At 42.1% G+C, this 15,168-nt stretch overlaps 1 protein-coding gene across 3 annotated transcripts in view; it reads right to left on the bottom strand.

Moving 5' to 3' along the window:
- si:zfos-2326c3.2 (mitogen-activated protein kinase kinase kinase kinase 4) overlaps positions 1-15,168 on the bottom strand; it is an 87,400-nt gene that overhangs the window by 15,352 nt on the left and 56,880 nt on the right. For all 3 annotated transcript variants that reach the window (XM_055159463.1, XM_055159464.1, XM_055159465.1), the window contains 7 exons: positions 14,403-14,497; positions 14,209-14,317; positions 11,888-12,043; positions 11,680-11,767; positions 9,523-9,678; positions 4,496-4,639; positions 2,607-2,741 (listed from right to left, as the gene is read on the bottom strand). In XM_055159463.1, coding sequence (XP_055015438.1) covers positions 2,607-2,741; positions 4,496-4,639; positions 9,523-9,678; positions 11,680-11,767; positions 11,888-12,043; positions 14,209-14,317; positions 14,403-14,497 — 883 coding nt within the window. The remainder of the gene's footprint in view (positions 1-2,606; positions 2,742-4,495; positions 4,640-9,522; positions 9,679-11,679; positions 11,768-11,887; positions 12,044-14,208; positions 14,318-14,402; positions 14,498-15,168) is intronic.

Raw genomic sequence — 15,168 nt, 5'->3', positions numbered from 1 at the left:
CTGAACCAGGACTAAACCAGGGCTGAACCAGGACTAATCCAGGACTGAACCAGGACTAAACCAGGACTGAACCAGGACTGAACCAGGACTAATCCAGGACTGAACCAGGACTGAACCAGGACTGAACCAGGACTAAACCAGGACTAAACCAGGACTAAACCAGGACTAAACCAGGACTAAACCAGGACTAATCCAGGACTTGAACCAGGACTGAACCAGGACTGAACCAGGACTAAACCAGGACTAAACCAGGACTAAACCAGGACTGAACCAGGACTGAACCAGGACTGAACCAGGACTAAATCAGGACTAAAGCAGGACTAAACCAGGACTAAACCAGGACTGGACCAGGGCTGAGACCGGTTTAGTCCTGGTTTGGACCTGGTTTAGTCCTGGTCCAGCACTGGTTTAGTCCTGGTTTAGACCTGGTTTAGATCTGGTTTAGTTCTGGTTCAGTCCTGGTTTAGTCCTGGTTTAGTCCTGGTTTAGTCCTGGTTTAGTCCTGGTTCAGTCTGGTTAGTCCTGGTTCAGTCCTGGTTAGTCCTGGTAGTCCTGGTTCAGTCCTGGTTCAGTCCTGGTTCAGTTGGTTTAGTCTGGTTCAGTCCTGGATTAGTCCTGGTTTAGTCCTGGTTTAGTCCTGGTTCAGTCCTGGATTAGTCCTGGTTTAGTCCTGGTTCAGTCCTGGTTCAGTCCTGGTTTAGTCCTGGTCCAGCACTGGATTAGTCCTGGTTCAGTCCTGGTTCAGTCCTGGCATCGCAATTTAAGTCACGGAAATTTTAAATTTAAACACAAAATCGAAAACTAAAAAAAAAATAAAAATCATTAACTGTTTTACCATTGTCTTATTTTTAGTTTTATTTTGAAAGATGAATGAACGAATGATACACGGATTGTGTTTTGTTTCATTCACATGTTTGAGTAACTCTTTATTATTCGTCTGTCTTCATCTCCAAAACTCAAAACGCTCTGTTCCACCTTGTGACGTCATGAAGTGGTGGTTTTCAGCAGCTCCTTTTACTTTTAGTTCAGTACAGATTTTCAATGATTCAAATGATCCTAGTGAAGGTTTGTGGAGTTTAAAAACACAGTGGAGTTCACATACGTCCTGTTTTAATCATAGTTCTGGTTTAACAAAAGCATAAAAAGTTAAAGGTTGTACAGAGGATTTTCCAAGGAACGAGAATCCAGCGACTATTTGTCCTTTTTCAAACTACAGCTCCTACGTAGAAACGCCTCCTCCCTCCTCCTCCTTACGCCAGAAACAGGTTTGTTTACAGCCGCTGCACATGACTTGTAAACAACTAACTACAGTGTTGGTTAGACAAGACGGAGAAGTGAGGAGCAGGGGAAGAAGAATCAAATTTCAGAATCAGAATCAGAATCAAATTTATTTGTCATTCCAGTATAAAAATACACAGAAACGAAACAATGCACTCAGGTCCAGGTCAACAGCAGCACAGATAACAATAAGAACAAATAGTTATAACAAGAATAAAATAGTTAAAAATATTGTATATCAACGCCCCCATTTTCTAAAGTGCGTTCCAAGTCAGTGCTGTTTTAGTAGTTTTTTTCTGACAGAATTATCTGTCTCACGCGGATAAAAACTGTTCGTAGTTCGTGTCCTGGCCTGTAGAATCTTCTGCCTGATGGGAGAGCTGTAAAAAGTTCATGTGCTGGATGGGTGGAGTCTTCCATGATGCTGTGGGCTTTTGTCCTGCACCTGCTGATGTAAATATTTCAATACAGCAGACGCGAAGAGCAGGGGAGCAGGAGACGCGGAGATTCAGTGTGAATGAACTAGCTACAACACGCAGCAGCAAGCGACTCTTTCTTTGCCTTGAAAATTACGTTTTCAGACATAGGATATCGCTTTCGTGTCCTGAAAAACGTTTGTGTAGCTCTTGGAAATAAAGTACGTTTTCATAATAAGCAGAAGTTTCCTGTCCAGGAGTAATTTGTGGACCAGTGCGTCAGTCTTTAGACTCTTCGTCTGCTTCAGTCGCGCCATCGCTGGAATGAATCTCCAAGAATCACCTTAGTTTGGCTTCGCTGCTTTTCCCCTTGTCTTCTTCTTTCAGCGACCTCAAAAACGGACTTTCTTTTGCGGCGAACTGCTCCTGGATTCTTGTCTGTCATTGCAACAAACTTTGTGTGAACTGTGAGGAAGATATAGGTCAAAAAAGGCCGCTAAGAACTGTTGCGTTGGTGGAGTAAACAGCGTCTGTGCGTCTTGCGTCTGTGGACTGTGTGACAGTCGTACGTAAACCACGTACCGGCGGCGCAGGCAAGTCAGTTACACTAGAAACGTAGGGAGTTTGATTGACAGCCTGTCAGCTCACAGATAACGAGGCAGTGTCGTTATCTATTGGCAAATGTTTAGCCCCACCACGTCCAGAGTTGATGAATTTTTATTCTTTTTTTTTTGGTCATCATAATTACAAGGCGACTGCATCTCTATAATCTATCACTGACAACTTGAAACAAAAAAAATCCTCCATACAACCTTTAAGTTACAGTGTTCTGGTTCTTCCTGAAGATAGTTTGTTCAAAGTTCCGGTTTAGTAAAAGTGTAAAATTCTGAGCAAACGTGTTGTGGTTCTTACCGACTTTGTAGTGGCCGCAGCCCTCCAGATCCCCCACAGAGCTCCAGCCCTGTCTCTTCTCCACCTCGGGGTCGTTATGGAGGATCTTATTCCTCAGCCAGGACAGGTAATACAGACGCAGCTTGTTCTTTTTACCTGCAGGACGCAGAGGATAATGTCAGGTTACAATAGTTCTGTTTTTAAGTCATCTTCAGCAGTAAAAAGTGAAATGAGAAGATTAAAAAGTAAATAAAACTCCACTAGAGAAGAGGGCTGTCACGTATTAATCGATACTAAAACCGTTGAAACTAGACACTGATTTGAGCAGCACTGATACTAAAAACTCCCATTCACAGGACAGAAATGTAAAATCAGCAGCTTCACATTGGGCATTTTTCCAAAGAAATTCGCTTCTCAATCTCTTAAGTGAAAACATACAATTGCTAGTAACAGTTAACTATGATATAAACGTCCGTTTTTCCCTGGACATGTCCGTATTTTGCGTCCTGTCCTGGGCGTCCGGGTTTTTTTTTTATAAAGTGATGCAAATGTCCGGGTTTTCAGTTGGGGCATTAAACTGAGCGTCTCTCGTAGCGTCTGTGACTCAGAAGGAGCGAGACACAAACAGTGGGTCAGTCTGTAACATACGGAAGCACAAATGTGGATTTAACAATGACTTGGACAAGAAATTCTCCGTTTTCCATCCCGGTCGGGACAAGTGTGAGTCCAAGTGCACAGGTTGAGATGAGAGGACAGTGTCCCTCGTTTATCGCGGGGGTTACGTTCTAAAAATAAGTATAAGTAGTCAACTTTATATTTTACAATTATTCTATCTGTTTTAAGTCTGTAAAACCTCAACACAAACTTTATACACTTTTCTCACACAGGACAGTTTCAACACTTTTTACTTCCTTCTTAAAACTTATTGCTGCTGTCGTCCTTTTGTTATTTTCCTCCTTCTTTATGTAACGAACTGAAGATTCATTTATTCCGTAATGGAGCCGACAGAGCAGAGTCCTGCACGGGTCCATTTTTGGAGACCCCCAGGACAGGACCGCACCTGCCAGGACAGGACCGCACCTGCCAACCTGACATTATATCAAACTTTTGCGCTGCCTACACCACGGACTGAACCAAGACTAAACCAGGACTAACCCAGGACTGATTCCAGGACTGAAGAGGAGGACTAATCCACGACTGAACCAGGACTAAACCAGGACTAAACCAGAACTGAAACAGGACTCAGTGTCAGGTCGGGCTCGGAGGTGACGCAGGAGAAAGGACCGGCTCAGCTCCGCACCTCACGGAGGTAAACGCGACAATTACCCGATCGCGCTTTGCGGACAAACTGCTCGGCGTTTTCTCTCTTAAGTCCAAGATTAGTCCTGGTTTAGACCTGGTTTAGTCCTGACCCGCCCGTGTGTAATTACTACCCGCCTGTAATATACAACATGCGTAAAAAAAAAAAAAAAAAAAATCTGAGAAATGGTGAAACCGCGAAAGGTGAACCGCGATATAGCGAGGGACGACTGTAGCTCAACGCCCCCCCCCCCAAAGGTGTCCGGGTTTTCACAAACGGAAATATGGTCACCCTAGTCTATGTAACTTTAATTTTTAACAGTTAACTGCTTGTTGATACAGATATAGAGTGTATTGTACTATAATGACGTTTCCTCATAAAAGGAAAAAAATAAAAATAAATAAAAATTCGGTTTGTTTTATTTTTAAGATGATATACACAAATAAAGCTGTTTCTGTCTTGAAATGTTTTGTACCTGAGATGCTTTGAGATGTTTCATACTGAAATGTTTCATACCTGAGATGTTTCGTACCTGAAATGTTTTGAGATTTTCCCTACCTGTTTAGTACCTGAGAAGTTTAGTACTGAGATGTTTACAGATGTTTCGTACCTGAGATGGTGATGAGCACGTTGAGTCCCTCCAGAACGTCCATCTGCTGAAACCTTCTTCTGCTGATCAGAGAGTAGACTTTCCCCTGTCCGCTCCTGTCCAAGAGCCACAGGCCGCTCTCTGTCCCCACCAGCAGGTTCACCCCTGCAATTACAACACAAAAAACAACATTTATGTTACTACGAAATCGTGTAGATTGTGCTTTTATGAACAGCTGTTTTTGCCATAATTCAAGTGTGCAACTTTCAGCTGCAAGTCTGCCTGCTCTGTGTGTATATTTACATAAAAGATTTGGGTTTAGAAGTTATTTTGTAATGAAGTCATTTCATTTGCAGCTCTGGAGAGATGATTGACAGCCGACCGACAGCCGCAACAATCCAACACGGTGTGGACCGGTGTGCTCCAGGGTTTGAAACTGCGGACATTTGTGGTCGGATCGCGCCGTTTCCCTTTTCTCCACATACGGCAGGACCTGGTGGTTACTGGCGGTGCCAGGTCGGGGCGGGCTGAGAGGGGCTCCTCATGTCCCGCCCGTAGACGCCAGTGTCTGCGCTCGTCACGTAATAACCTGTGTCTGACTCAACAGCGTCGTTAGTCCAACCTTGAAATTCAAATGTCCTGGACGTAGTTGATCCTAAAGAGACGTTTACAGACACGACTTTGACCCAAATCTCATTTTTATCAAATATTCACGGAAATACCAAAAAAAACAAGGCCAGGTATAGAGACACACTTGTATTTTAGACCCAATTACCCAGATCATCAGTAAAAAAGGTGATTTTGGTGCTTAGTGGCCCTTTACTCTAGCCAGACTGGCACCACCTAGAGCCTCCACTCAATTTCATTTCTCTCCAGTGACTAGGTCAGGAATCAGAATACACTGGACGGTTTGCAAGAACCCCGGAAGTTGTAGACGGCGCACCGGCCAATCAGCTGTGAGCTGTGAAGCCATGACATCAAACCCGTGGCGTCTGTCTGTGTCCCTTTTGTGGAACGGCACAACAGTAAACAAAGGGTCGAGATGGACGTAGACGAAGACAGACATTCTGTGTTGGCAACGATTCCCGAGATCGAGGATTTAAAGCTGGAACAAAGAGAATGTTTGATGAATTTTATCAAGGGGAAAGACGTTATTCTCCTTCTTCGTACAGGATTTGGGAAAAGCTTAATAAACCAGTTAGCCCCGTTAGCGGCACATTACAGACCAAATAGCAGCGACTGGTTAACCCATTGAGGCCGGATGCAGCGCAGCGCTGAGTCTCCTGTCGATGTTCCAGATTGTCTGACGATCAGCGTAACTGGTAAAGGCGGAGCCACACCTGGAAGCATGGGGGGCGTGTCCTCCTCTCGCTTCCATTCACTCCCATACAAACACAGTGTCCGTGTCTTCACTGTCATTGTCACTGTCAGCATTTTTGTGTTTGACCATGTTCATTTGTTACATGACATAGTGATATGGCACCTGTTATAGGAGCGTCTGGAACAGATCAAGTGTTTGAGCTGCGTTCATGCGCTGCAGTAAAGAGCAACGTTTGTTACTTCAAACCAGGTCTTGATGGGAACATGTTCGGGATCCATTTGGATTATTTTTCAATGGAGAAATAATACGCCACGATAAAGAAGGTTTAACGCGACAATACAGCTCCAGCAGTTTTGTGTCTTTCTCTGGGAGTGAATGGAAGCGAGAGGAGGACACGCCCCCCATGCTTCCAGGTGTGGCTCCGCCTTTACCAGTTACGCTGATCGTCAGACAATCCAGAACACTGACAGGAGACTCAGCGCTGCGCTGCATCCGGCGTCAATGGGTTAAATAATCAAAAGTGCCCGCCTACCGTCGAGCGAACGAATCTTAATGCTGCGAGGTCAGACGGTTTCCACGAAGTGAATCAGGCTAATCAAGTCCAGCTTCTAACTCTTTTGACCAGAGTCCATTGAGGGAATTATATTGGAGATGACAAACCTGGAGGGGAAGACGTGTGTTTTGGGACACTTGGAGACACACACATGCACACACACAAACACACAAACACACACATGCACACACACATGACACATGCACACACACATGCACACACACAAACACACACATGCACACATGCACACACACAAACACACACATGCACACACATGCACACACACAAACACACACATGCACACACACAAACACACACATGCACACACACACACACAACACACACATGCACACACACAAACACACACATGCACACACACACACACACACACACACACACACATGCACACACACAGCACACACACACATGCACACACACACACACAGCACACACACATGCACACATGCACACACACATGCACACACACACACACACACACACACACACACACACATGCACACACACATGCACACACACATGCACACACACAAACACACACATGCACACACACAACACACACAAACCTTCATGTTGAGTTTTCTCTTGGGTTTTTCATTTATTTTTTTACATTAAATGTTGATTTTGTGACATATTTTCAGTGTCTATTTGTATTTTCACTGTAGTTATGTCTAACTCTATAAATTCATGTTAAACACTACTTTGAGACATTGTTTACAGTTAAAGAATGTTGAATAAAAATTTCGTGGTAAAAAAAATTTTTTGTGCTAATTTAATAGCAGTTAAAACAGACTGGGAACACTAACGTAAGGGACGGGAGACGAACACGACCGGAGGGTTAATCCTCCATATGACACTATTCTCTCATGTCTGTTCGAATGTCGTTTCCTCATCACAAACAGACCTGGAGTTGTGTTTTGTTTCAGTGAGTGTGTACACATGCACATCAATAACCCGGTTATGATCCATATCCCGGTTCTGTCAGTATTTGTGTTACTGCGTTTACATGCGCACTGAGAAACAGGGACACTCATATCGGCCTGTACATGATCAAATGGAGTATCCCGGTTTCTTGACATAATCTTACAAATGCACAAGTGCAAAAATTAACTTAAATCAATTTAATAAACCAAGAAAAATACATAAGAAGCTAAGGAGCTACGAGATCTCCCACAATCCACTGCACACATCAAACCCAACAGATTCTTCATTAAAATCTTCTGCATAAATAAACTCAACTTTACAACATATAAACCAGAACCACTGTAGAGCCACATCAGCCCGTTTGATCAGATAATTCAGCTCTGATCACATTTGTTTACGTTTTACAGAAACTAAACTTAAAACCACATCGCTCATTTACATAAACTGTTAGCGATGATAAAAACAACTCGCTCCTTCAGATTCTTTTGGACTAAATGACATGACTCTGTGGATTATGTGTGTTCTTTTTGTGACAGAAGAGGTGCTGATGATGGTGAGTCTGTTCTGGGTGTATATCGTAGGAGATAGTTCATGTTTTAGTTTTTCAGCGATCACACGAGTGCAGGTTTAGCGCAGCTCTTGATTTTACACTCATTTTACTCGTGTGGTCACTTTATTTATGTCGGTGAATTTATTTATGTTGGTCAATTTATTTATGTCGCTAGTTGTGGTGAAAAGACTGGAAAGTGTCTTTTGGATGCATGTGCACTCAACTTTATGTCGCAGTAACGGGATACTGCGTGTACATGCCACAGTATCCCGGTTACTATCAGAATAAACCAGCTACAATAACCCGGTTTCTAATAACCAGGATACTGAAACTGCGTTTACATGCACCATGAAGAAACCGGGATACTGAAAAAACCCGATGATAACCGGGTTATTGATGTGCTGTAAACACACTCATTCGCACATCTTTAACACACAAAGCTCTGGAACTGCTTACGCGAACATGTGTAAATGAAACAAAACACAACTCCATGTCTGTTTTTGATGAAGTAACAGCATTAGAACATGACTTAAAGGTTGTATGGAGGATTTTTTTTGTTTCAAATTGTCAGTGATAGATTATAGAGATGCAGTCGCCTTGTAATTATGATGACCAAAAAAAAGAGAATAAAAATTCATCAACTCTGGACGTGGTGGGGCTAAACATTTGCCAATAGATAACGACACTGCCTCGTTATCTGTGAGCTGACAGGCTGTCAATCAAACTCCCTACGTTTCTAGTGTAACTGACTTGCCTGCGCCGCCGTTACGTGGTTTACGTACGACTGTCACGCAGTCCACAGACGCAAGACGCACAGACGCTGTTTACTCCACCAACGCAACAGTTCTTAGCGGCTTTTTTGACCTATATCTTCCTCGCAGTTCGCACAAAGTTTGTTGCAATGACAGACAAGAATCCAGGAGCAGTTCGCCGCAAAAGAAAGTCAGTTTTTGAGGTCGCTGAAAGAAGAAGACAAGGGGAAAAGCAGCGAAGCCAAACTAAGGTGATTCTTGGAGATTCATTCCAGCGATGGCGCGACTGAAGCAGACGAAGGGTCTAAAGACTGACGCACTGGTCCACAAATTACTCCTGGACAGGAAACTTCTGCTTATTATGAAAACGTACTTTATTTCCAAGAGCTACACAAACGTTTTTCAGGACACGAAAGCGATATCCTATGTCTGAAAACGTAATTTTCAAGGCAAAGAAAGAGTCCGCTTGCTGCTGCGTGTTGTAGCTAGTTCATTCGCACTGAATCTCCGCGCACCCTTCTCTGCACCCCTTTCCTGCTCCTTTCCCCGCTGCCCGTTCCGCTCTTCTCCCTGCTCCTCACTTCTCGTCCGTGCACGAAATGTCCGCACACCCCCTCCCCCGCTCCTCACTTCTCCGCCTTGCCTAACCAACACTGTAGTTAGTTGTTTACAAGTCATGTGCAGCGCACCGGCTGTAAACAAACCTGTTTCTGGCGTAAGGAGGAGGAGGGAGGAGGTGTTTCTACGTAGGAGCTGTAGGGGAGGGGAGGTGGTTTCACGCATGCGCAACATTTGAAAAAGGACAAACAGTCACTGGATTTCTCGTTCCTTGGAAAATCCTCTATACAACCTTTAAAGCTCACAAGAGTCATTCTGTGTAATATAGGACCTTTAAAAAAAATTATATTAAAGCTGTATAAATGTACTGACCCCATAATCCGGCACACAGGATCTCGGTGTTGAATTTCTTCTTGTATTTCCTGATTTCCGGCGTGTCACTCTGAGGTTTGGTATTCGTCGGGTTCACGTTGACGATGGAGCCTTTTCTGTGTCCCTCTCTCCTCACGCCCTCCCCTTTAACGCCCGCTGAAAAACAACACAAACATAAATGGACGACAAAAGGGCCGGGTCTGGTCAGTACTTGGTAAAAAAAAAGTCTCACAATAATCGTGGGCCGTGGAATTACGAGTGTCTTTGCTTAAATCAATTGTTTTGGTGCAGCTACAGCTAAAAAACAGAGAGAACTACACAGACCACGATCCGTTGCTCTGTCCAGTCCAATCTGCATGCTGAACTTACTGTTATTAAGCATTTTAAATCTTAATTATTTGGATTATGATGAGAGAAAAGTCGTAGATTCACAGTGTTGATAGGGTAAGGTCCAAAAATTTGTGAAGCCATAGATTGACGCTTTTTGCACCTTGTTCAACTTTTTAAATGCCTCAAATGTGAAATAAATCCACAGAGAGAGATCCAAGTGCAGTTAAAAACTCTTTACTGAGTGTTCACGTATAGTTGAGGACGTACAAATGTACAAAAAAGGGAATTTTTACAGGTAGAGTGCAACAGGAGGTCAAAAAAGCTGTTTGGCTCCACTCCACACTACCAAGATGCACCTGCACTCAGACCTGCAAACTCCTCAGAGGAAAAAAGGTGACAGTGAGTGCGTATACATGCACATCAATAACCCGGTTATTAGCCATATCCCGGTTATGTCAGTATTCGTGTTACTGCGTTTACATGTGCACTGAGAAACCGGGACACTCATATCCGCGTGTACATGATCAAATGGAGTATCCCGGTTTCTTGACATAATCTTACAAATGCGCAGGCGCAAAAATTAACTTAAATCAATTTCATAAACCAGGAAAAATATCAAACCGTGAGCTCCTTTAGCATAAGAAGCTAAGGAGCTACGAGATCTCCCACAATCCACTGCGCAGATTCTTCATTAAAATCTTCTGCATAAATAAACTCAACTTTACAACATATAAACCATAAACACTATAGACACATCAGCCCGTTTGATCAGATAATTCAGCTCTGATCACATTTGTTTACGTTTTACAGAAACGAAACTTAAGACCGTTTGGCTAATTAGCATAAACTGTTAGCGGCGATAAAAACAACTCGCTCCTTGCGCCGCTGATGTGATCAGTTTCTTTTGGACTAAATGACACGACTCTGTGGATTATGTGTGTTATTTCTGTGACAGAAGAGGCGCTAATGATGGTAAGTGTGTTCCGTGCGTATAGAGTATAGGAGATAGTTCATGTTTTAGCTTTTCAGCGTCACACGAGTGCAGGTCGTACGAGTGCAGATTGTACATGTGCAGGTTTAGCGCAGCTCTTAATTTTACAGTCATTTCACTCGTTTGGTCACTTTATTTATGTTGGTCAATTTATTTATGTCACTACTGTTGTGGTGAAAGGCTGGAAAGTGTCTTTTGGACGCATGCGACTCAACTTTATGTTGCAGTAACCGGGATACTGCGTTTACATGACACAAGTATCCCGGTTACTATCGGAATAAACCAGCTACAGTAACCCGGTTTCTAATAACCGGGATACTGCCATAACCGGGTTACTGAAACCGGGTTACTGAAACCGGGTTACTGCGTTTACATGCACCATCAAGAAACCGGGATACTCAAAAAACCCGATCATAACCGGGTTATTGATGTGCATGTAAACACACTCAGTGTCCGATGGGCGGTTTGGTTTAGTCCTGGTTTAGACCTGGTTCAGTCCTCCTGGTTTAGTCCTGGTTCAGTCCATATACGGCGCAGAAGTGCAGCAATAGTAATGTAATGCCTTACATTTTAAATGCAGTAATACTGGAATGAAACGAAATTACTTTGAAATGACAGTTACAAGTCATAAATAATGCATTACACTTTTTAACTGGGCACTTATTAACTTTGCTTTTCCACATGACACAGGAGCACGTTGAGCTGATGGTAAACGCACAAATACAACAATAGATACATACTCTCTGTGTGTCGTTAAATTTCTAGAACTTGGATGGGAAACTGTTGGGAGTACAGAGTCTTTAGTCTGTGGTGAGAGGTGCGTTTGGGATACTCACTGGGGCTGTGCGGAGGGGTGGAGATGTGGAGAAGTCTGGGGTCGATGAAGGACAGGAACGAAGAGGAAGAACCTGCACTCTGGATCTCCTGAGGGGGAAATACAGAAGAGAAAATAAAAGAATATGGTTAAATTACAGCAGTTTAACATGTTATTATGGGGAGGCACACAGAGGCTGGGAGGGCATCTGAGGTTCTCGTGTCACTCACGCCTTGGTCGCGGTGCGTCGGGGACCGTGTTGCCGTGGGAGACTGACAGTAGCTCATTCCTCTCTGCCCCGGGGCAATGTGGGTCGGGCTGGACGAGGTCTTCTGCAGGAGGTCAGGGAGCATGTAGGTGGGGTCGTCTGAGGTCACCCGGGGCATCTGAACCAAACGCAAAAGACGTATTATTATTATTATTATTATTATTATTATTATTATTATTATTATTCGGCCTGAGCACAATGACCACGCCCCTCTCCCAAATCGGAAATCTGCCATCTTGGATTTAAAAAAAAAATCAACACATACAGAAATTGAGAAAAAGGGGTGGGGTTAGGGTTGGTGTTAGGGCTAGGGTTGGGGCTAGAGTTGGAGCTACAGTTAGGGTTAGGGCTACAGTTAGAAGTTCAGGTAGGTTTAGGGGTTAGTGTTAATTTAGGAGTTAGGTCAACGGGTAAGGTGCATTCGTGGGGCACAGCACGTGCAGGGCTCAACGTGGCCAGGGTGCGGCGTGGCGTAGGCGTGGCGTAGGCTCGAGCGAGGGCCGATCATCGCCGCTTGCGGCTATATTGTTGAGTTTTGGTCTTTGCTTTTCCATTTCCACTGATGCTTTACACAGGATGTTATCTCAAAAATGGTGAAAATAACCCTTTAACGCTTCTGAAAAGTACAGATACATGTTATGCTTTGCCTTTGAACTAAACTTTACTGGACACAATTATTATTATTAGTATTAGTATTAGTATTAGTAGTAGTAGTAGTAGTAGTAGTAGTAGTAGTGGTAGTGGTAGTAGTAGTAGTAGTAGTAGTAGTAGTGGTAGTAGTAGTAGTAGTAGTAGTAGTAGTAGTAGTAGTAGTAGTAGTAGTAATAGTAGTAGTAGTAGTAGTAGTAGTAGTGGTAGTAGTAGTAGTAGTAGTAGTAGTGGTAGTAGTAGTAGTAGTAGTAGTAGTAGTAGTAGTAGTAGTACACCAACAGAACAACAGTGCCCTCTGCTGGAGGATCTGTAACTTGAGAATTTATTTTTACTTTAGTTTGATTTATAAAAACTAGGACTGGGCAAAAAAAAAATAATAATAATAATCATAATAATCGCATTAATCGGATGACTTTGAGTTATGCGCAGGATCATATCACAAAATCTCCAGTTTATTTGTATTTATTTACTTATTTTTCTTATTTTTTCATCTTATTATGATAATTTTTTAAAATCATTTTTAGCTTTATGCATTTTAACACTTTATTTATTGTTTTTACTGTGAACATGTGATCAAACTGCAGTGTACCAACAGAACAACAGCGCCCTCTACTGGAGGATCTGTAACTTGAGAATTTTGTTTTATTTTATTTTTATTTCATTTTTATTTATTTATTTTTCTTATTTTTTCATCTTATTATTATTATTTTTTTAAAATCATTTTTAGCTTTAAGCATTTTAACACTTTTTATTTATTGTTTTTATGTGAACATGTGATCAAATTGCAGTGTACCAACAGAACAACAGCGCCCTCTACTGGAGGATCTGTAACTTGAGAATTTTGTTTTATTTTTATTTTTATTTCATTTTTTTAAAATTTTTCTTATTTTTTCATCTTATTATTATTATTTTTTTTAAATCATTTTTAGCTTTATGCATTTTAACACTTTTTATTTATTGTTTTTACTGTGAACATGTGATCAAACTGCAGTGTACCAACAGAACAACAGCGCCCTCTACTGGAGGATCTGTAACTTGAGAATTTAGTTTTACTTTAGTTTGATTTATAAAAACTAGGACTGGGCAAAAAAAAAAAAATAATAATAATCATAATAATCGCATTAATCGGATGAGTTTGAGTTATGCGCAGGATCATATCACGAAATCTCCAGTGTCTTCGCGAAATACCCTGTAATAGCAAATATAAGAGAGACCGCAGCGACGAAAACCGCACTGGACACCTCTATTTGGACGCTTCAGGGGTGTCTGGAAGAAGGAGAAGACAGAGAAAGACCCGTGGACCCGGTCGGAGCTAGGAGCCCGCCTAGGCTCGGACACACAGCATCTCACGTGGTCAGAAAAAAGTGAAAAGAAAAGACGTCAAACTGAAAAGAAACGCTTGCGGTGGACTTTTTTCAAAATAAAAGCCCGTGAGCAACAGACGTTCACAATAAAAATAAACAAATAAATAATAAAAACTGCGTTAACAGTGTTAAAATAATTGTCGGTGATAATGAATGAATTAGTTAACGCAAAATTAACACACAAACAAAAAATTATATAATTCTAGGTATTTCCATCATTTATCAGAATAAGTGAGTAGTATTTAGAGTATCAGTGCAGTATTTGTACTTTGTGGGAGAGCGGAGGGGAGAGCTGGTTCAGGTTGTGTGGCAGCTGCAGTTTGAGGCCATTGGGGACGCCTTTCAGATACTTCCCTTTTCCGTTCGACAAACCGGGTCTGAAAACACAAAGGACATTATAAAGATGTAGAAGTTTTTTTTTGTTTGTTTTGTTTTTGTGACGGTGACAGTGGAGTTTCTGACCTGCTCCTCTCGTCTTCGTCGCTGCTGCAGATTTCATCGCTGGACGAAGAATATTCTGTGGCTTTGTTCAGGCGACTCTGGGGCGACTTTAATCCCTTTGACACAAACACAAACAACATGAGCTGAAGCAGAGGAATATATACACATGCACGATACGATACTGATCTCGGCCTGATACGAGTCTCATTCCGGCATGATATGACACAGTGCACCTTTAAAGTAAAAGTATCATCCGAAAAAAGAAATATATCAATACATGAACTGAGGAAAAATGTATGTAACAATACGTTAGACAAGGTCTAAACTAATAGGAATAACAAAACCTTGCACTCAGAGGTTTCTTTTGCTAAACGACATGTCCAAACTAAATCTGACAATTAACAATCGTCGCATATTACAAGCAGGTCTTACAGCTGCCAAAAAAATGGTAATTGCCGGTGGAAATCAGTTCAACCTCTGACTGTGAGAGAATGGCTCCTATCTTTCGAATGCACGGAGCAAAAACCAAAAACATTTCTTGTTGGTCCAATCTGTTGATCAAACTGAGATCTGAATCTATTGTATAGTTGTTACCTGGAGATTTTTCATTATAATATATGTTCTTAGAATGTACACAATATGTATACTTTCAGTTAACTCTCTATGTATGGTACATAACAAGTATGTGTAACGCAATTTCTGCTGATGTCTTTTGACGGAGGAAATTTGCCGTGTTTTGTACAGAGGGAATCTAAACCTGGATATGTTTTTTTTTTTTTTTTTGTTT

Source organism: Boleophthalmus pectinirostris, unplaced genomic scaffold, assembly GCF_026225935.1.
Source record: "Boleophthalmus pectinirostris isolate CB_2022bp ecotype Guang Dong unplaced genomic scaffold, ASM2622593v1 HiC_scaffold_23, whole genome shotgun sequence".
In the NCBI taxonomy this organism is placed as follows: Eukaryota; Metazoa; Chordata; class Actinopteri; order Gobiiformes; family Gobiidae; genus Boleophthalmus; species Boleophthalmus pectinirostris.
The sequence above is the reverse complement of the archived record's forward strand: the minus strand, read 5'-3'. Positions and strand labels throughout refer to the sequence as shown.